Source organism: Sinocyclocheilus grahami, unplaced genomic scaffold (genome assembly GCF_001515645.1).
Source record: "Sinocyclocheilus grahami isolate Dianchi unplaced genomic scaffold, SAMN03320097.WGS_v1.1 scaffold124.1, whole genome shotgun sequence".
NCBI classification, from domain to species: Eukaryota; Metazoa; Chordata; class Actinopteri; order Cypriniformes; family Cyprinidae; genus Sinocyclocheilus; species Sinocyclocheilus grahami.
The window spans coordinates 979,820-1,002,961 of record NW_015505303.1 but is presented as its reverse complement, the minus strand read 5'-3'; the positions used below and the strand labels follow the sequence as shown (position 1 = coordinate 1,002,961).

At 34.8% G+C, this 23,142-nt stretch overlaps 1 protein-coding gene across 1 annotated transcript in view; it reads right to left on the bottom strand.

Annotated features, from left to right (window-relative positions):
* Positions 1-23,142, bottom strand: part of tenm2b (teneurin transmembrane protein 2b) — a 302,210-nt gene that overhangs the window by 92,381 nt on the left and 186,687 nt on the right. Inside the window, exon 5 of the mRNA XM_016278713.1 lies at positions 15,520-15,729. Within this exon, the coding sequence (XP_016134199.1) occupies positions 15,520-15,729 (210 nt within the window). The remainder of the gene's footprint in view (positions 1-15,519; positions 15,730-23,142) is intronic.

Below are 23,142 nucleotides of genomic sequence, written 5' to 3'. Positions count from 1 at the left end.
ATATATATATATATATATATATATATATATATATATATATATATATCATATATCATATATTCTAATATATAACAGAATTCTAAATAGAATATAATATAGTATCATTATTATATTATATGTAAATTCATAATTCTATTATATACTAATATATAATATGAATTCTAAATAATATAACATAACATAATATAATATAATATACAAAAAACTTGCAATAATAAGAGAAATAGCCTAGTCCAGTTTTTTATTATTTAGATATGCAAAAGTGTTCATTTTATAAACATTTAATGACAACATGTAATGTTTTATTGTGCAATCATCTCAGCAAGTTAACAATTGAGATACATAGGTAGGTACTATCTTTTACAGCACATAATAAATGAAGATATTTGCCCCACCTGACAGTCTATGAACAAATATTGTTTTCAAGCATGTCTAGAGGTTTAACAGATGTGTCTACATTTTTGAGCGTCTAAAGTAAAAATTCAATTATCCACATGAACTACCACAAAGGCCTGGGTCTATTTCTGTCATATATTCCACCTTTTATTTGTTTTTCTTCAACGTAACGGTTGCAAACAACACAGTGAATATGATAATGCCTGTTTCACACCCTCCGCCGCACCTCCCAGCATCGGCACATGAGGTCAAACGGAAGCAAATTCTTCCAGGAGCCTGTGAAAAGAGGGGAAAGCAAGGGATTCAAAAGTGCCTTTGTGTCCCTTAAGAAGAGGTTCCGAGATGAAAGAGGATTTTAGACCAACGGGAGATCGGCTACGGTCTGAGGGCCAGGGCTGTGTAATCTCTCTACATGCAGCGTGTCAGAGCGCTCTAAAAACGGAGCGCGACAAAACCCGGCCGGGCACAAAGCCCTGCTCTCTCAGCTTACAGCGCCAGAGGAACTCTGGAGGAACTCTTCGGCTCCAACAATGGTGCTCAAAACACTGGATTATCGCCCAATGACATGCCCATCAAAACCAGCCCGGCCACTTTCCACATACTGGAACAAAGGAAGGGAGGAACTTGTGCTTTTAAGGGTTTAAAGCGCTGCCACGACCGAGGCGTCATTCTTTGTTTTTTTCAAGGGGACCTGGCGTAGTCGGCTGAAATTTATGCGACAGGCGCAGAAGAAGCACTGTCTGAATGGGCTGCTGTGACAGTGGCCTTCAATGGGAAAATAAAGGATGGCGCTTCTGGGATTCTCTTCTCGTTCACATGTGAGAACGGCACGCCAGGGGTCTCAGTTTGAAGCGCTGGAATCACGGAGGGACAATGGGATGCTCCTGTGCTTCCATTTTCCTGGAAGTGGAGCTCACAGCCAGAGAACTGAGCTAAAGTCAGTACAGTAATGCAGAGATTACAGGCGACTACTGTTATTAGCACAGAGTTACGTGAAAGAGCCTAAATACAAAATCTCTCACTGTAATGTGCACATCTTTCCCAAGCAGGAGGTAGAAGACAGGGGGTCGTTTAAGACGCCTGTGGAAAGAGATATTGATTGCCAGGGTGTGCAGCTATGAATCTGCTCTATGGAACATTCCTCCGACAGATGATACGCCAACTTAATTGAACATATTGAACATATGACTAGAGGTCAACCAATAGTGGATTTTGCAAATAACAAAAGCTAAGAGGAGGAAATAGGCCGATTAAATTATATTAATCATATAAATGAAATTTTCTCACTCAATATATAAAATAATTCTGGATTTCATTACAATGTTCACAATAATGATTTAAACATTGAAGATGTTTTGTAATTACATAAATGAAATTAAAAATAGCTATGCTTTATCACTATTGACACTAACAATTTGTATTATTTTATCGTCATATGACATATATGAATGATGCACAAGAAAGGGAGAGAGACAAAATGGATAGAAATAAAACAACTTTTTAAATGTTACTTTAATTAGCATTGTGTATATTATATATCAATATGAAAGGTACACCATACTCATGTTTGAGATTCATATAATTTACCATGTTTATGTCTTTTAAATATAAAAACATAGTCAAAAGGTGTGTATTGTGTTTGTGCTTTCTTTTATTAAATTGCTGTTATACAGTAAAACCCTCAAGTACATAGAAAAACATGGTTTATATAAAAATAAAAAATAAAATATATTTTAGATTTTTGCCAGTAGCCATGTGCCAATTATTTTTAGACTCAATATATCAGTCTACCCTAGAAGGTAAAAAAATCAAATAATGAATAAATTGTACAATCCACAACAGAAGGGCATTCAATATCCTAATCTCAAAGAACTAAGACAAAAGCAGCCAAGGTGGGTCTTCTTCCCTTGCAACGGAGACAATAACAAAATTTCACCCTGGTGTTGTTCATGATTGAGTTCTGTAAAGCGAACTAAAAAAGCTTCATTTTGTGCAGGGAAAGAAACTCTTTCATGGCACAAGGTCACAGATTCTGCTCTCTTGCAGCTCGTTCCCTCTCAAAACTTCCGCTTACAACACAGGCTTCATAATGCTCGATTTATTGGGACACGAAACAGCTGTGAAGCTATTCTGTCCTCCGTTACTGACATTCATTACTTTCCCACCAGCCTCCATAACTTTCTCTTTTCACAAGGCTGTGTTTCTTTCACCCTCAGCTTTCCGTTCTTCACCATTTAGCAGTGTTTATGAATAATTGAGTTTTGATTCAGTGAGCGAGCGGCGGAGGCAGACAACATAGTCGACAAGCAACACAGGGAAAGAGACACTATATTGGTTCAGAAAAGGCCTTTTTGCCTAAATCGAAACTTCCTGCTCTTCCTGCCAGCCTGTCCTTCTTTAAAAAAAATAAAAAGACACATTTACATTCAACACATATCAATGAGAAACTGCCATGAAGATTGGCTTGCTCTGTCTAGCTACACAAGCGACAGATGAAGCCGCGAGTATTCGGAAATCAAGCGGAATAATATGTGTCTCTTGCCTCGCCTCCAAACACACACACACACACACACACACACACACACATTATATCTAGCTAGTTTCATTTATTTTTACAGAACCAGGAACAAAATAAATATCTACATAATCTGCAGATTATATAGTAATGATCAGATTTGACCACTGTCAAAATGGTTTCGGGTCTGCTATTGGTCAGACAGACAGTTTATTTATTATTCATTTTCAATTTATGTTTTATTATTATTACTATTTTGATGTTGATTTTGTTATTACCACTTCTATTTATTTATTATAATTAATTTATATTTTATATTATTTTTTGTATTTTATTTATAGTTGACTCTGTACAGTAAGTTGAAAAAATTACACCAGCTTTAACTTAGGCTAAATAAATGGTAAAAAGAGCATAAAAAATGAACAGAAAGAGAAAGACAGATGCGAGAGAGAGTGAACGGGCCAGAAGAAATGAGCTGGTGCTGGTGAGACAGGCGGAGGAATGGAGGAAGAGACGTGGGACAACAGCTCTGCGTGGCGGCTTCTTGTTTCCAGCGCATGGCAATGGTGAAATTACTGCAGCCAAGCTTTGCTAGGCTATAGGCCATGCCATGACAGGGATTAAAATAAATTGCCCAACATGAGCGGTGGGAACTGTGGAAAAACAATAGGAGTAAAAGCATAAATGTCAATTTGGAATGATAAAAGACACAATCTAAATGTGGCAGGAGGAGCCTGGAGACAGAGCGGGGGTAATTGAGCTCCATGCTATAGAGTTGAGTGTTCACAGAAAGAGAGGGAAAGAGAAAGAGAAGGAGAGAGCAATGAGGTGTCATGATTGGTGGCCAACCACCTTCTGTCTTTCATCCATCCTCAGACTAATTCTTCACGCACCAACCGCCGTTTTTTTTTTTTCTTTCCCTCGCTCGACAGATCTGGCTAGACAGTATATGACAACCAATAATATTTCAGAGCTTCACTGAGTGGGAGTATGGGAACCTTGTCAACAACATGTTCACACTGTCATTCGAAGGCATGAACACAAAACATGTGAACGCAGAGCTAATATACAAAAATATCTGAAACTAATTAAAAAACATATAAAAATGTGCAACTGCAATGCATTTGGAACTCAGCAGACTATGAAGTTACGGCACACACTGCCTTCAGAGCTGAGCAAAAAACAACGCCCTCCTGGGGTAGGTGGTACTACCGAAATTTTACAGTATGTCATGACATGAGTAATTTATTTTTCTGGAAATTCAACCAAAAATTTCTTACACACTACCACTCGTTTGTGCTATGTTACAAAAGTTACAAAAGATTTCTATCTCAAATTAATTCTGTTCTTTTGAACTTTCTATTCATCATAGAATAAAAAAAAGTATTAAGACACACAATGGTTTCAGTGTTGATAATAATAAGGCATGTTTCCTCAGCACTGAAGGACACTGAAGACTGAACTAAAATATAATCACAAGGAAAAAGTTATTTTAAATAATATTACATAATATTATAATAAATTAATATTTCATAATATTACTGGTTTACTGTATTTTGGTCAAATAAATGCAGCATAAGAGAGGAAAAATATTACCAACCTCAAACTTTTGAATGGTTTCAATGGTAGTGTAGTCTGCAAGTAGTAGTCTGTAGTCTTTGCCATTTGCCATCACAGGAATAAACTACATTTTAAATTATTAAAATACACATTCAAATAGAAAACAGTTATTGTAAATGTAAATTATAATAGTAGTTGACAATATTACAGTTATAACTGTATTTTAAATTAAATAAATGCAGCCTTGGTGAGCATAAGATGTCAAAATGTCAAAAACAATAAATAGAAAAATCGAACCGACCCAAACCATGTGGTAATGCTTCTGTTCATTCATCTCATTTGAATATTTTTATTTTAATATTTGGAACTCAAGGGGCACAAATCAAAAACTACAATTATTTTGAATGACCAGTCTGCCATATAGAACTGCAAGTTATGGTGACAAGTTGTGACTGGATAAGCCTCATGGGCTTATTAATATAGACAACACACAAACACATACACGCATGACGTACATCAGTTTGACAAGCGATAACAGCTATACTGACGTTATGCTTATCAACACCCTTTGATAGCAACTTCTCAAGCTTTCACATGTTAAGTGTAACGTCATTCCCACTGATTCATCTACTGTGGCCGGGTTCCCACATTTTCTGACCAATTAATTTCCATGTATTTTTCCCATAATTGTTTGTGATGACTAGATAAGGTTCCCTGTTTTCTTTTTCACAGAACAGACTCACTAAGAGTATTTCAAGAAATCATTTAAAATTACCATAATTTAAAAAAATGACATTGATTATAAAATATCTATTATTTTTGCAAAAATCACTCTTTTAAAGTTACCCGATTTTTCTAGGACTGTGAGAACCACAACACAGTTGCAAAACACCAGCTGACATACAGTCATACCACCCATCACTATTTCCTACATACACTGTCTTGACATATGAAGTGCAAATTATTCTGAGCAAAAGTCAGATCTGCATGCAGAGAGATACAGTGAGATCAGCTGACGTCTCCCTCCTGTGCTATTGAAGATTTGAGGATCCAGAATGGACAAAAATAGCTCAGTGCTGGACACCAGCTGGCCTTTCCTTCTTCTTCATCTTACTTCTAGGATTTAAAGCTGAAGTGTGTCATATTTAAAAATGTTCTCCTAAGTTTAAAAAGTAGGTAAAAAATAATATATATTTTGCAGATTTATAGGATAGTTTACGTGAACATTACAATTTTGGTCATGTCGTTCCAAATCTGTGTGACTTTCTTTCCTGTGTGGAACATGAAAGAAGATATTTTGAGAAAAGCCTCAGTACAATGAATTATAATACAGTGTCCCAACACAATGTTACAATGCCCATACAAGTAATTCAATGGTCACCAAAATTGTTTGGTTACCAACATTCTTCAAAATACCTTCTTTATTTTGGGGTAAACTGTCCATTTAATTTCCCTGAAAAGTGTAAGCATTCATTATCTCTATCCAAACAAGCCTAACCACTTCATCTCAGCCAATGGTGTGAGTTTGGGGTGTGACTATCTGTCAGCCTGACCAATGGCTGATGAGGGAACTGTCATTATTTTTAATCATTAGTAAAATATGCAATATGTGACCCTGGACCACAAAACAAGTCATAAGTCTTATGGGTATATTTGTAGCAATAGCCAACAATACATTGTATGGCTCAAAATTATAGATTTTTCTTTTATGCCAAAAATCATTCAAATATTAAGTAAAGATCATGTTCCGTGAAGATATTTTGTACCGTAAATATATAAAAACTTAATTTTTCATTATTAATATGCATTGCTAAGAACTTCACTTTGATTTTCTTTTTTGCACCCTCAGATTCCAGATTTTCAAATAGTATCTCAGCCTCAATTTAAAAAAATTGACCCTTACGACTGGTTTTGTGGTCCGGGGTCACATATTATGAAAGTGAGTGAAAAATACACATAGTTGGGTCAGTCTCAGACACTTGCCTTCACTAATAAAGGAGTAATTACATCCTACTCTGATTACAAATGCCACCCAAACAATTCACAAATAACAATTACATTCATTATACTGCTAATGTTTAGGTTCCCTAATATATCATTTATTCTGATGCTTGACTGACACAAATTAAACCATTTTATTCGCCTCACATCTGAAAACATAGAGCTCAAGTCATAACACAAACTTCCACCAATTTCCTTATTACCATTTTTTTTCCCACAGTCAAGACACTCCAGAAATAGCGAAAAGAACCACACAGAAACTAGATATGAATAATGTATCTGCGGCATTAGCACGCTAAGAGCAAAGCTCTTTCCAGGAGCAGCGAGCGTCGAGCCGCACAGAGGGCTGAAAACTAGGTGAACAGGATGACTCGACAGGGAGAGGATGACAGAGGAAGGAGGGATGGAGAGCGCCACAGAAACTCTGACGGGAAGGGTGGAGGGCGATTGAGGGAATGGCTGAGGGAGAGAGGGATGGAAAAAGCAGCGAGTGAACTAATAAGACAGGTCTCCCAGACGCACGTTAAGCTCTGGTTCCCGAGCACACCTCGGCCGCGTGGATGACACCTCTGAGACCGAGAGGCTCGAGCCCGACCCGTCTCACTGCAGAATAATCACACACACATGCACGCGTAGGAGAAGAACATCAGTGCATACCAATTACTCTCGCTTCAGGGGTGGGAGGAACGAGGCGCAGTGAGCATTGCTGCCACCTCAGACCTGTGATGTATGTTGAACAGCTTGTATGTCTCGTAACTGTGCTTATACAACATATCAGCATAGACCATTATTATTTATTATTATTAATAATAATAATACGAATTATTATATCAGTATTAGAGAATTTAATGGCTTATTTATTCTTTTTCTTTCTTTCTTTCTTTCTTTCTTTCTTTCTTTCTTTCTTTCTTTCTTACCAGTCATTTTCAACAAGTGATTTTCAGTATAAAAATTACAATCATTATTGCACATAAAGATTTTTAAATAAAGAAAGTAGCTGATCTTATTTTAAAGTGTTAGACATAATTTTCATTAATATAATAGTCATTATTAGTCATAGACATAGACATAATTAGTAATTGTTATGCTTACATTCAAGCAAATTATAAAATATGTGTTCCATGAAGATATTTTGTAAATTTCCTACCGTAAATATACCAAAACTTAATTTTTGATTAGTATTATGAATTGCTAAGGACTTAATTTGGACAACTTTAAAGGCGATTTCTTTTCAATATTTAGATTTTTTTTTTTTTGCATCCTCAGATTCCAGATTTTCAAATAGTTGTATCTCAGCCAAATATTGTCCTATCATAACAAACCATACATCAACGAAAAGCTTATTTACTCAGCTTTTGTATAATTATAATTCATTCAGATGATGTATAAATCTCAATTTAAAAAAATTGACCCTTATGACTGGTTTTGTGGTCCAGGGTCACATACTGTATATGTATGATTAAAATGATTATATTTATATATTTTTAAATAATCACACATTTAACTTGCATATAAAAAAAGTTGTTTTAATGTGCAGTCATTATTCTAGTAAATATTAATAATTACATATTAGTTAACAGCTATTGTATTTGCAGAAATGTCTATATAGTTGCCTAACATTCAAGAGTAGAGATTGATTTTTCAGCAGACATCATCTAAAACAATAAAATAATAATAATAATAATTATCAGATATCATATCTGCTAAATTATGAGAATTAAGAATGAATAGTCTGCACAGTGATGCTGCTGTTGATACTGATGGCGAACCGTGATAATTCAAGCATGCTTAGAGCTGACCGAGAAGGAAATTTTCAAAGGAATAACAGTTCTGCATGATCACCCCTATATTAATTATCTGCAAGTGTTTCACATGCACAGAGGAGTAATATGACTGCCTGGTGTCATGTAATGAACCTTCATTATGAAAGGATTACTGAATATAAAAGGCAAACATCTGTGGTATATAATCACGCCTTTCTTGAACAAAGATAGGCCTACAAATCCACTTCTTCTATTAAATTCTGACCCATTTCACGAAGGAGCATGCGGTATGATCCGTCATTTCTGCTATGCTGACTGATAAAAACACGGCTGGTGCAAATATCAAAGGTTTATCTCATTCTGCATGTTTTCAAAGAGTGTTGAAAGACTCCTAGTTAATTAACACTCTTAACTTAAAAAGGTGTCAGAGCTTGATGTTAACATATTTTAACTGAAAGGTGGTACAAGGCACGGTATATCTTTCCCATGATCCTGCATCAAGTTTCGTCATGTATGAACAAGAGAAAGCACAGATTTTTTTCTCTTTTTTTTCAATCTGGATCTAATAAAATATACTGGTAATAAATTATTGTGTAGAAATAAATGTGGTAAATAATTACAATCTCAAACTCTCTGATTAATTACCCAGTTGTAACAATGATTTGAATATAATTATAAAGCATTATTCTAAAAATCCAGTTGCTCTGGCCGTGCCAGTGAAGCATCTACTGAAAAAATTTCAACAGATTAGAGTACATTTGATTAAGCACAAATAAAATGTTTCAATGTAAAATTCATAATTACTGCTAAAACTGAGCAAAAAGAATCTATAATCAAAACTCACAAGCTACAAAACACACACACACAAATTAATGAAAAACTTTTATGTAATGACCTATGTCATTTAAGAATATAAAATATAAAACTCTGCCAACCAGGTTTAACAAGAGACAACGCTTCAGAATACTACAATGCTAAATATATTCTTAGTGTCTTTAATTTGTGAATTATAGCGTATTATGTCTAAATGAATTAATCTGAATGCACAGGCAAATAAGAAAAATATAATTATGGTAGAAATGTATTGGGGGAAAAAAACTTTACAGCCGATAGATTGAGAAATTAGTCTTGTCAAACATGATCTGTTTACATGCACACACACGCAAATGAAATAATGAATTTACTAATCCAATTTACACTTAATAAAATAAGCAAAGTGTGATTTTATATTCACATAATAACTATGATGAAAATGGGTATCAATATATTTTTTAAGCATTTTAAAATGGTGCAAAGTAAAAGCTTTTGCATTTAATTTAAGAAACATATTTCACAAATTCAAGGGCATTTTTGTGCTGTTCCACACAAGGCTAGTGACAAAAACATAATAATAATAATAATAATAATAATAATAATAATGATAACATAATAATAATGGATAGTAATAATAATAATAATAATAGCATATTAATAAAGCAGGGAGTATTTAGGTAATAAAGATAAAAAGGTTATCAGTGTAATCAGTATCTCTTTCATCTAAGTTTAACAATAGAAGTACCATTACATTTAGTTTAAGAGGTTATGGAGAACAAGAGGATTGTCAATAAAAGCGTAAGGAGAGAAAGAGAGAGAGTGTCAGAGAGATAGACGGGGGGAAGCGCACAAAACCGCTGTGGTGGGCCGAGGGTGTCAGGCTAGAGTCGTCTCAGACTGTTAACTGCACACAAACTCACCACCCACCTAAATGATCATGCTTTTTATAACAGAGCACCTTCAAACTAAATATCAAACTTATTCAGCTAAAGAAAGGGTTGTGATCCAAAAATGTTTCAGCGGGGGAAAACAATGCTGCATGCAAATGCAAACACAGACAGGTTACATGACATGCCCTCATCCTTACAACAACAAAAAAAAGCAAAAACTATGCAAGGTTATAAAAGATACAACCCAGACAGCGCTTGCAAGAAGGATAAACATGTTTGTGCTGAACGCCAGGCACGTGCACACATAGACATCAAAGGGGGCTTGAGCACCTGCCGTTTTTCTTCCTCGAGAGAAAGTGCCCTTTTTTCTGGGGAGTTTTTTTTTTATATGAATATATGTGTATGTTTCTGTTTGCACACAGCTTTCCCTGTCAAACAAATAAAAAAATCTAAATATTAGGTCGGGTCGGGAAATGTTGAGAGAGTCGAGTTCCAATGCTTTTCACCCTCAGCAGCCCAACAGTGTAGCACACATTGATCGGCACATCACAGTCATATATAAACAGAGAGCCGCAGAAGTGAAGCCCTCCCTCCCTTTCCAGTTGCGTTTGTCTTGCTGTGGAGGTGAGTGGCGATGAACAACAGACTAAGCAACCTGTGCCTTGAATTTACAGCTAATTATGCAAAAAACAAAAGGGAAATAAAGTTAATTTGTCTTGCTACCTAGCTACCATGCAAGTTAGCTAAAGTTTAGCTAAGGCAATAGGAAGTCTAGTAGGTTAGACCAGTGCACGTTCTTTCACTGCATGATTCAGTTTATTAAAATGCATTTAGAATGATCACAAATTTCAAGATATGGGAGCAGAAATTTATATATTTATATAATTTCATATAGTTAATCAGTATCACACGAAGTCTGACGTTTTTTTTTTCTCACCAAAAAGCAGCATGATTACAAATGTGATATTGATTTCATACAGCAGTTCAATAAACAAGAATGTAATATTAAGACACTTACGTTTTAGACACAATATTGACAGTTTTTGCTCTATTTTGACAACAAATATAATTCCGATTTACATCTCTGAGCAACATGATGCTGTTTGTTCCTGAATGTATCAGCCGTTTAAATGATTCGGTTCCGTCACAATGACTCACTTATTAACAGTGACTTGCTGCCACCTACTGGCAGTTTTAATTTCACATTTAAAGAGTATATACATTTTTTTTTTTTATAATTTCAGATATCAGTTTTCAACGTTTTATGTTTAAAATATCAAAACCGTATTAATGCATTTGTAACTGCAGGTTAAATACATTAATGTCCTGCATTAAACAGAGTGTAAATGCATCTAAATGTCACTTCTAATGCTGCTTCTGTGTTTTCTCTACATTGCAAAGATTAATTTTGTCAATACTGATTTCATTTGTTTGGTAACAGCCCAAATGTGACTCTGGACCACAAAACCAGTCATAAGGGTCAATTTTTGAGAAATTGAGATTTATACACCATTTGAAAGCTGAATAAATAAGCTTTTCATTGATGTATATTTTGTTAGGATAGGACAATATTTGGCCGAGATACAACTATTTGAATATCTGGAATCTGAGGGTGCAAAAAAAATCAAAATATTGAGAAAATCGCCTTTAAAGTTGTCCAAAATAAGTTCTTAACCATGCATATTACTAATCAAAAATTTAATTTTGATATATTTACAGTAGGTAATTTACAAAATATCTTCATGGAACATGATCTTTACTTCATGTCCTAATGATTTTTGGCATAAAAGAAAAATCTATAATTTTGACCCATACAATGTATTTTTGGCTATTGCTACAAATATACAGCAGCGACTTAAAGACTGGTTTTGTGGTCCAGGGTCACAAATGACTTATTATTCTAATTGACTGATTCAATTTAAGAATTTGACTGAAAAGATGATGCACACTTTTTGAATAAAAGGGCTTTATTAAGGTAAAACTGCCCATAAAAGGTAAAAAAAAAATCTATTTAAACTTATTGGAAAAGATTAATTTCTATCACTGCTGTAAACTGATTACCACACAGAATATGCAGAATATCAAAAACTTTAGGAATCAGCTGTCCATGGACACCTCAAGATATCAACACAATAACACACTCAGCAAAATATAATCTAATTATCGTTATCGATAAAATCCCAGAGAAAATTGATATACTTGTCAATATCACACACCCCTAATATATTTAAAGTTTTTTTTAAGAAAAAAAAAATAATAAAATGAGAAGTGCCCTTTTTTCCACTTGAGCCCCTGCCCCTCAAAGTGTCTGTGCACGTCCCTGCTGAGCGCAATGTGTTTATGCAATTAATTATTGGCTGCAGGAAGTATAAACGTTTCTTTAAAATGAAAGAAACATTTAGAAGTAATTCACAAAGTGTATTTCTAAAATACAAAAAATAAGAATTAAATCCAGCCTTGGTCATGATAATAATTTTGTGTACAGTAATTCCAAGAATATTGCTGTTTATTTTTGTATAATAAATAATTATGGTACTGTGTTGCATTGCCACATGGCTTCCAATTTATAAAAACTAGGGCTGTGAATCTTTGGGTAGACAGTGAATCGTTTCGATTCACGATTCATAGGTTTTCGATTCGAGATGATTCACAATTCGATTCTGCATTCTTTAAGTGCATTCCGAGGATAATTTAAATGCTTCCCCTAAATTCTTTAAATGCTTAATCAGGGTGCAAATTACACAGCAGTCATTATGGAGTAAGAGAGTTAGGACAAAAAAAAGATGTTAATTATGCTGTAGCATGACATATGGCATATGTAGAAATTTATGAAAGCCAAGATAGAAATAGAAAAATAGAAAAAGAAAAGAAAAAGAAAGAAAAAGAAAGAAAAAATGCTTTAAAAGTATTATTTCTATTATCTATAGTGTTAATATGCAGGCTGTCATTTTATGTCACACCTTTGCATGATGTGAGTTTACATGATCTTTACTTCATGTCCTAATGATTTTTGGCATAAAAGAAAAATCTATAATTTTGACCCATACAATGTATTTTTGGCTATTGCTACAAATATACAGCAGCGACTTAAAGACTGGTTTTGTGGTCCAGGGTCACAAATGACTTATTATTCTAATTGACTGATTCAATTTAAGAATTTGACTGAAAAGATGATGCACACTTTTTGAATAAAAGGGCTTTATTAAGGTAAAACTGCCCATAAAAGGTAAAAAAAAAATCTATTTAAACTTATTGGAAAAGATTAATTTCTATCACTGCTGTAAACTGATTACCACACAGAATATGCAGAATATCAAAAACTTTAGGAATCAGCTGTCCATGGACACCTCAAGATATCAACACAATAACACACTCAGCAAAATATAATCTAATTATCGTTATCGATAAAATCCCAGAGAAAATTGATATACTTGTCAATATCACACACCCCTAATATATTTAAAGTTTTTTTTAAGAAAAAAAAAATAATAAAATGAGAAGTGCCCTTTTTTCCACTTGAGCCCCTGCCCCTCAAAGTGTCTGTGCACGTCCCTGCTGAGCGCAATGTGTTTATGCAATTAATTATTGGCTGCAGGAAGTATAAACGTTTCTTTAAAATGAAAGAAACATTTAGAAGTAATTCACAAAGTGTATTTCTAAAATACAAAAAATAAGAATTAAATCCAGCCTTGGTCATGATAATAATTTTGTGTACAGTAATTCCAAGAATATTGCTGTTTATTTTTGTATAATAAATAATTATGGTACTGTGTTGCATTGCCACATGGCTTCCAATTTATAAAAACTAGGGCTGTGAATCTTTGGGTAGACAGTGAATCGTTTCGATTCACGATTCATAGGTTTTCGATTCGAGATGATTCACAATTCGATTCTGCATTCTTTAAGTGCATTCCGAGGATAATTTAAATGCTTCCCCTAAATTCTTTAAATGCTTAATCAGGGTGCAAATTACACAGCAGTCATTATGGAGTAAGAGAGTTAGGACAAAAAAAAGATGTTAATTATGCTGTAGCATGACATATGGCATATGTAGAAATTTATGAAAGCCAAGATAGAAATAGAAAAATAGAAAAAGAAAAGAAAAAGAAAGAAAAAGAAAGAAAAAATGCTTTAAAAGTATTATTTCTATTATCTATAGTGTTAATATGCAGGCTGTCATTTTATGTCACACCTTTGCATGATGTGAGTTTCTTTATGTTATTTACATAAAATAAAATGCTACAGTATTTAATTTTTCCTTCCTATCGGCGAATGATGATTTTGAAAGAAAACGTGCCCGTTATCTCTTTGCTATAGTAACGAATGCAACTTTCATGTATGTGATTGAGAGATCAACCTTGCACTCTTATTTCCAGGCTGTTGCTTTTAGACGCTGACATTGTTTTTGCTCTGTCCATGCACTAAATGTGCAGCCTTCAACTGCTCAGGTAATGTCAATAGTATGACTGAGAGCCACTGAAAAACTACAGAAAAGTAAAAATACTTTACTTCAGAAGTACTGGCCATGAGTACTAAGGAGAGATCACACATTGGCTGCTCAAAACAATTTATCAGTGACAGCACGAGCACAATCCTGTGACAGTAAATAGCAGAGCGCGTGAAGGAGAGATGTGAGGGCAGAAACAACCCTGTTCATGGTCACCATTAATTTTTAAATATTTAAAAATATTTGATTACTGGCTCAAAAATCCATGTTTCAAGATCGATGCATATGCATCGTCAGGGTTTGTAATTGATGCTTCGAGAAAACGAGTGAATCGTTACACCCCTAACGAATACAGAAATGTATAACATTTAGAGAATACATTCAATACACTTGACTTTCAATAAATGAATTAACCCAAATGTAAATAAATACTGGATGATATTTTCCAGCAACTAAAATAATCAATGCATGTAATTTGTCTAATTAAATTTTTTTTCTAAGAGTGACCAAAAATAACATGAAATTGCTTGTTGCATGATTATGCAAAAAAAATAATACCATAATTCACTTTGAATTCTGAAGCAACCTGATTGATTGACTCATCAAACCCAACCTCTATGTGGACAGCCCAGATTCTTCAAGACAACCAAAATTGAACCTATAATGCTTTTTAAATAAATATCCATAGCTTTATTTTGAAAGAACAACATTTAATAATATTTTCATAATATTTCAAAATGATAAATAATAAATTTCTCAACCTCTAAAATGACTGCTTTTATGTAACCAAAATTAATATCAAGCAATAAAATAATTGTTTACTTTTCATGATCCAATACAATCCCTTTTCAGCCTTACATTATGCTCCCCTTAAAGTTTTGTTTAAATTATCAATTCATCCCATAATGGAAGTTAAATGCATTATGAACATAATTTTATGTTTCCTTTACAACACAGTCTAATAATCCCCCTAATTTGATTTAATCACAACTTATTCCTAAAATCTGGGTTATGGCAACGGGACAGCATTCATGTACAGGACGGTTGAGTGTTGGTGGAGGGAGGGGCTGAGAGCGATGACAGTAGGGTGCTGGTTATGATGGAGAATGCGGCAGTGCAGTGAGATGCTCTTACCGGTGGTGGGGGGCTGTGCACGGAACAGGTAGGAGTTGGGGGAGAACTCGTCGTCGGGAGGGGGGTCCAGTATGGCATGGGATGAGCCGCTGTCCAAAAGGGGCATCTGACACTCCCTGATGGAGATGGCGGCCTGGTGCAGGGGGGCGGAAGGGGGAGGAGGGGCTGGGGGGAGCAGACTGGATGAAGGCGTGGGAGGGAGGGGGCGACCTGAAGGACACACACACACATACACACAGTGGGAAAAGTGTGTTACTTTATGGAGTGAAACCGTTGCTGATTGATGAAATTCCAACTAAATAAAGTGAACCACATCCATTGTATTCAGTTCCCAGTTGCTCATACATTCCCCTCACAGGATCTGTAAGATGTCAAGCATTTATATTCCACAAGACAAAATAATTCAATTTACATAAATGATCCTGTTCAAAAATGTTGATACCCTTGGTACCCTTGCTTTCAGCCTTTTGTAACAGTTGCGTATGAGTATATCAATTACTGAAGGATGTTACAGTCACTGATACTTGAGGAGACAATGCATTATGTTAAGAAACGTATAAAAATAATTAATGCAAATTCAGAACAATAAAATGCTATTTTTATGATTAATCTTATTTTATTTTTTTATTATTATTTAAAAAGGAGGGGGTGATGGGTATGAGAACAAATAAACAGCTGTAGCATAAACCCAGAAGCACTTATTTTAACAGACGGCAACACCCTCTGTTTCTGGACTATGTTTGTCACCAAAGACGCTTTCTTTCACATCTGTTTGTGCTCTGGATTTTCAATATCTGCACAAAGTAAACTCTGACACGAGTTGTACAAAAACGAGACAGGCGCACAAAAGAAAACATAAATGAAAACTCAGAAATGGAGCATTGAAATACAAGGTAGAGATACATGAAAACCAGAAGCTTGTAGCTTAAATATATACCACATTGAAAAGAGAGAAATGTGAAGCTTTGAGATGCTCTAACAAATCTTCAACTCTAAAAGCCATGGTCTGAAAGGAGGTCAGCTTTGATGTGGCTTTTAAATTAATGAATAGGCTATGTATAAATGGATACAATATACTGACAGTCTATATGCAGTAGATATTCACGATTTAGCGAAAAACAATATTCAATATCTTGAAATATACCTCGCTATTTATGTATTTGCTCTTTAACATCTTAAAGGATTTGTTTTTCAATCAAAATAAACATTGTAAGCCAAGTAGATTTTGCATGTAAAAACATAATTTAGGAATATGTTTAGAAAGTAAAATTAATTCAAAAATGCCACATTTTCCACATTTTTAGCACTAAATGAATACAAAATCTGTATTTAATCATTTCAATACATTCAATAATTTAACTTCAGTTATGTGCACCAATATAAGGATTAAATATTAGACAGTAATAAGCAACAACATTTACATACTGTACAAAAACTTATCTAGACAGACTGTGAAATTAGACCAATGACACCGTCCAAGCTTACTGACCAAAATAAAAAGCACTAAAACTATAAAATAATCAAGATATTCAAGATGTAGGTTAATTTGATATTGCCAGTAAAGTCATTGTGAATATATTATGAATCTTCAATACATATAACATCAAGCTTCAGTATGTTTCTCTTCGTTTGGCTGACCGTGGTGATGACACAACAAGCAGAGAAAGGGATTCAGATACATGGTCAACCCATCAAGCACATGCTGGGTCTGTGATTGGGAGCAAGGCCAGCTGATATATTCTGGACATTTTACCACCCCATGCCAGCCGCACTCGTGTGCAGCCAACAGTCAAAAGAACTGCTGTGCCGGAGTGGAACTGTGTCATCGGGGCTCTCCATGTCATGTCTACAGTGACTAGGGATTTAACGATTCACTCAACTCACGATTCGATTCATGATTTTTTTTTAACAAAATTAGATTTAAGACAAATTATAAATAAATGCGTCCTTTTATTATTGCTTGGACAAAATGCTGCATGTTTCCTTGTGGAATTGAAATATAACACTATAATAATATACTAATATAGCACTTGTATATTATTGCTCTTTTGTTGGTTTTGATTGCTTCTATTGTCCTCATTTGTAAGTCGCTTTGGATAAAAGCATCTGCTAAATAACAACATTTAAATATAATGTAAATAACAAAACTAAATTGAAAATTTAAAACAAGCCCCAAATCAAATAAATAAGTAACACAAATAAAATAAATCTCATCATATAAACAAATTAAGGCTTTGTCTGTGTTCTTTCCTTTTAAAATTAGAGGCAACCATTTTAATCATGATCCAAACAAAGATGCTGCATATATGCAACATGAGCAGTTTGTAATCTAAATTAGATTGTATAATTTCGAAATCTGAAGCAAAAACAGAATGGTTTGACTTCAGTTTTGTGAAACTATACATAAAAATATCTGCAAGAAACAGAAAAAGCAGACGAGCTGAACGAGACGCAGATTCACTCTCTGCCAGCAGGTGGTGCTTAAAGCGTTTCCTTGGTTTCTGCTGTAAACAAAGCAGCGCTGCACTTATGAACTTTAAGATGCATTGTACAGAGGCAAGATGAAAAGAAGAAATACCATCTAAACTTTTCTAAAGACAGTAAGTTCCCCTCAGACATTAATGTAAATAACAAAACTAAATTGAAAATTTAAAACAAGCCCCAAATCAAATAAATAAGTAACACAAATAAAATAAATCTCATCATATAAACAAATTAAGGCTTTGTCTGTGTTCTTTCCTTTTAAAATTAGAGGCAACCATTTTAATCATGATCCAAACAAAGATGCTGCATATATGCAACATGAGCAGTTTGTAATCTAAATTAGATTGTATAATTTCGAAATCTGAAGCAAAAACAGAATGGTTTGACTTCAGTTTTGTGAAACTATACATAAAAATATCTGCAAGAAACAGAAAAAGCAGACGAGCTGAACGAGACGCAGATTCACTCTCTGCCAGCAGGTGGTGCTTAAAGCGTTTCCTTGGTTTCTGCTGTAAACAAAGCAGCGCTGCACTTATGAACTTTAAGATGCATTGTACAGAGGCAAGATGAAAAGAAGAAATACCATCTAAACTTTTCTAAAGACAGTAAGTTCCCCTCAGACATGCATTCATATAAACTACCCCTAATTTAATTGCGATTTGTTTAGCATCTCAACCGATTTGAATCGTTACATATTTGAATAAATTTTCAACCGGCTCGCGGTTAATCGTTACATCCCTAACAGTGACTAATTTAATCAATTCTTCTTTCTGTGTCTATGATACCATCCAGCGCTGCTGTGGATGTAAAACACACACACACATACACACACACTCCAGATGTAATGGCTCTCATTCACTAATAATTATGAACAAGTGCTGTTTCTTATAGCTGCATAAAATGTCCTCAAACAGGTACATTTATTTGTATCCCGTATCAAGGTCCCATATTGTCAAAACTGAAATTTCCTGGCATTTTTCATGATTACTGAGGTCTAGGGGCTATTTAACTACCATATAAGTTTCAGTCCACAGTCAAATGCACACAGCCTGCATAAAGTTCTAGCTATTTTTCACGAACCGTTGTGACTTCCGTAAAAAGTTGACGTCAGAACTGCACAGTCACCGCCTTCAGTCACCACCCTGAGCACCACCCAGCGTCCCACTCTCCTTTTGCCAAACCTCCAGACAACATTGCGTCCATGTTTGCTGAGCAAAGACAACACAGAAACATGTCGAAAAGGTTCACTTTAACCACGAAACCAGATCGGCCGATCTGTAACGTTACACTCTCACTCAAAGGATGGACGATTTGACAGGATTGTTACTATGAGGTGGATCACATCTAACGTGTATAGTAAAGACAAACTCACCGTGTTTATCTAGTCATAGGGATGCACCGATATGAAAATTTTGGCCGATACCGATAACCGATTATTCTTTATTTTTGAAAGCCGATAACCGATATGTTGGCCGATAAATCTATGTCCAAATTGTTATATATTTTTTGAGAGCCTGATTACAAAAAAGGTCTCATCATTAAAAGCCACATCCCAAACACTAAGCAGCCTAGTTTGAACGGTGTACGTTTTAAAAATAATTTTACTCTCCCATTACCAAATTTAGTCATAAAAAAGTCTTACAAATATATAAAATAATGCATAAATAATGCAAACAAGTCACTGGACATCATTACACGTGTAAAGAATCAAAATGAATGCGCCATAGATCAATAAAACGGAATAGCCTCTGCACGTACAATAATTAAATTATTTTAATTACTAAACCATATTGTTGATGAAAATAATAAGAGAAAAATACAAGTGGTTGTTGTTATTAATAATATATCAATGATTTTGAAAAAGTAACAAATTAATACCACTGTTTTAAATAGCAGCCGTTGAGCTGCGCGTGCTGAAGCTGAAGAGCTGAATGAACATGGTAAACTGAAGCGTTTTGCTGGCAGCTTATTTAACTCAAGGAAATGCATCCTGAGATTAATATTAATACAACATAAACATAATATTACAACTTATATATGTACAAAATGACGCAGTTATTGCATGCTATAGTCAGAATGTGTGATCCGGTTGTGGATGCGATCTTCCCATAACAACGCGCTGAAACACAGCAACTAAACCCAAAGAATGCACAACGTTTTATTATAATAATGTTCTCATTAGAATGTTATATACACAACATTCCCAATCATAGTTATTAATGTTGTGCACTGCTGTTTGAACTGCGTGTGCTGAGCTAAAGATGATCACCGGTAAACTGAAGCGCTCTTTTAACTTAACCAAACGCATTCTATATGAGATAAATCAGATATACATCAAATAAACACAATATTACAACGTACAATTGCACAAAAGGCTGCAAACGAACAGCGCGCATCTGAAGTGTCTCTGAAGGAAATAATGCATTATTTATCGGCTTTAAGATATCAGCCAAATTTTCTTATCAGGCCGATACCGATAACAGAAAAAATGAGCATTTATCGGCCGATACCGATATGGTGGCCGATATATCGTGCATCCCTAAAAAATACAACTGTTAGTTCATGTTAGCTCAGGTCCTTTAAACAATATGAACAAATACGACGTTTGAGTTTAATAATGTATTAGTAAATGTTGAAATTAACTAAGATTAATGAAGGTTTTAGAAGTATTTTCATTCTTAGTTCATGTTTACTATGCAGTTAATTAATATTAACAAACAGAATATTATTGTAAACTGCTACCACAATACTAAAATAACACAGGTTTGTAATAACTAGCTAGTATTGCTGATAAAAGCATTCTCCGCAATCTTTCTTTCCAGTTTGTAAATCCTGCACTGCAAAAAAAAAAATGTTTTTTTTGTCTTGTTTCCAGCCAGAATATCTAAAAATTCTTAAATCAAGAAGGACAAATTATTGTCTGGTTTTCAGAAAAAACATGTCAAAATTAAGTGAGTTTTTGCCTGAAACAAGCAAAATAATCTGCCAATGGGGTAAACAAAATAATCTTGTTTTCTGTTTGAAATAAGATTATTGTGTTTGTTCTATCAAAACCTCAAATAAAACTCCAGAAAGGTGTACAATATGGGACCTTTAATACAGGGATTCCTAAAAATTTTAAATTCAAGGATTAGCCTATTTTTTTAAAGGGATCCTATTATGCTTTTTCACTTTTTCAACTTTTTTAGTTATTCTGTAATGTTGCTGTTTGAGCAAAAAAAAGATCTGCAAAGATACAAAGCTCAAAGTCCACTTCAAAAGGAGATATTTTATTTAACAGAAATCACTTTTCAAAAACAACAACGAACGTCTCGTTTGGACTACAACGCATATTTTCCGGGATTTGTGATATCACAAATATCGACGAATGGGATGAGACCTGGTTGAGCTGCACTAGAGAAGGCAACGAGTGTTATCACTATGTTGGAGACACGCTAGCTTTCCCAAGGCAGAAGAACTTAGAGTGGTTACAATCATCCAGGTTTAAATCGTGCACAAATTGATTTGATATTGACGCAATATTTACACTGAAGCTAGCAGGCGGCTATGGTAAGAGGCGTGACATTTCCCGACCAGGCGCCGAGTGCTGACAATCACAACACACACTGGCCCAGCTAACCAATCACAGCACATTTCGTATTTCAGAAGGCAGGCCTTCATTTGATACAGGAACTATTCGAGCCGTTCATGCCAGACTGGGGAGAGAGGTTTTGTAATAATGTAAAATATAATGTGTTTTTCGAACAAACTAGTATGAGAGCATGTTCGAGTACACCCTCATAACAAGATCAAGACTTTGTAAAAGAGCATAATAGGACACCTTTAAATATTTTTTTGTTTTAATAATATAAAAACACATTTGCATGTTCATGGTTCTTTGATTTCAGTTAATGGTCAAATGGCATGTAGGCCAACAAATATTGAATCTTTTTAGTGCTTTATTTAGATTTGCTTTTATTTCAAAATTATTTAATTTGACATTGTTAAATTATTATACTTCTCATCAACTACAAACCCTAATTTGGGAAAGCATGGCTTAGTAAAAATTAAATAATTTTAAAGAAATAATAACAAGCAATTATGTCAAACTACACAGTAATGTTTTCTTTTCAGGAATTTAATTCTTGTAATAAAGAATTTTTTCTTCACAATTTCAGAACAGTTAAATCAACCTGACATTATTGACTTTATGCCCACAAAAATATCAAAGTAATTAAAATAATTCACAAATTCTATTAAAAGGATACTATGTAATATCATAACAGTTAAATCAACCTGACATTTTTGCCCACTTTATGCACACAAAATTAATTTTAATGAAGATATTATATTATATTATATTATCATAGAAGAGGCATATTCAAGCGATTGTGCAAAAGGCATTAAGTATTTTTAAAGGAACAAAGGCAGACCAAAAAAACTAAAACAAATGTCAAGTGTTAACTCAGTCATGAATCACAATTTCTGTGAGAAAACCTTTGTGCACAGCACGCACAAATATGTGCGCACACACAGCTAGTCACACTGCGATTATGATTTCACATCCTTTTTCAGATGAGTGAATGAGAAAGAGAAAATCTGCAGTGGCACTTTATTGTCCACCATCAAAGGTGGAAAGACAGGAGAGGACGCAGTCAGACTGTGGGAAAAAGAGTGACAAATCACACCGTAACAAGCGCAATTTATCACTCTCCACACTCGCCCTTTCTCCTTTATCTGCCGTGTACACAGAGCAGACACCTGTGGCAGGCCAGGAGACAACAGCACACACAAACAAGAACTGCAAACCACACACACACACACACACAGGCGATCGTGTTGCCTTTCCCTGTCCTCTGCGAGTGTGAGTTGGCAGGTCTTCAGGCTGGAGCGCAGCGGTTAGCTCTGTTTCAGGACTGATCCACTCAGGCAAACAGTGCAACTCCTGCACAATCCCTCTTTCAAGCCCTCTCACTCATTCTCCATTTTCCTCTCTCTTTCTGCTTTCTACTCATCCCTTTCCTCTGTTACGCTCTCTCTCTCGTCTTGATCTGCAGCATCGGCGTTCATAATGGATTGGTCAGTGACATTTGGATTTATCATATCAGTGTCCAACATAACAAACAAAGGCAAAGGAGGGCCATGAGCACGGGGGGGGGG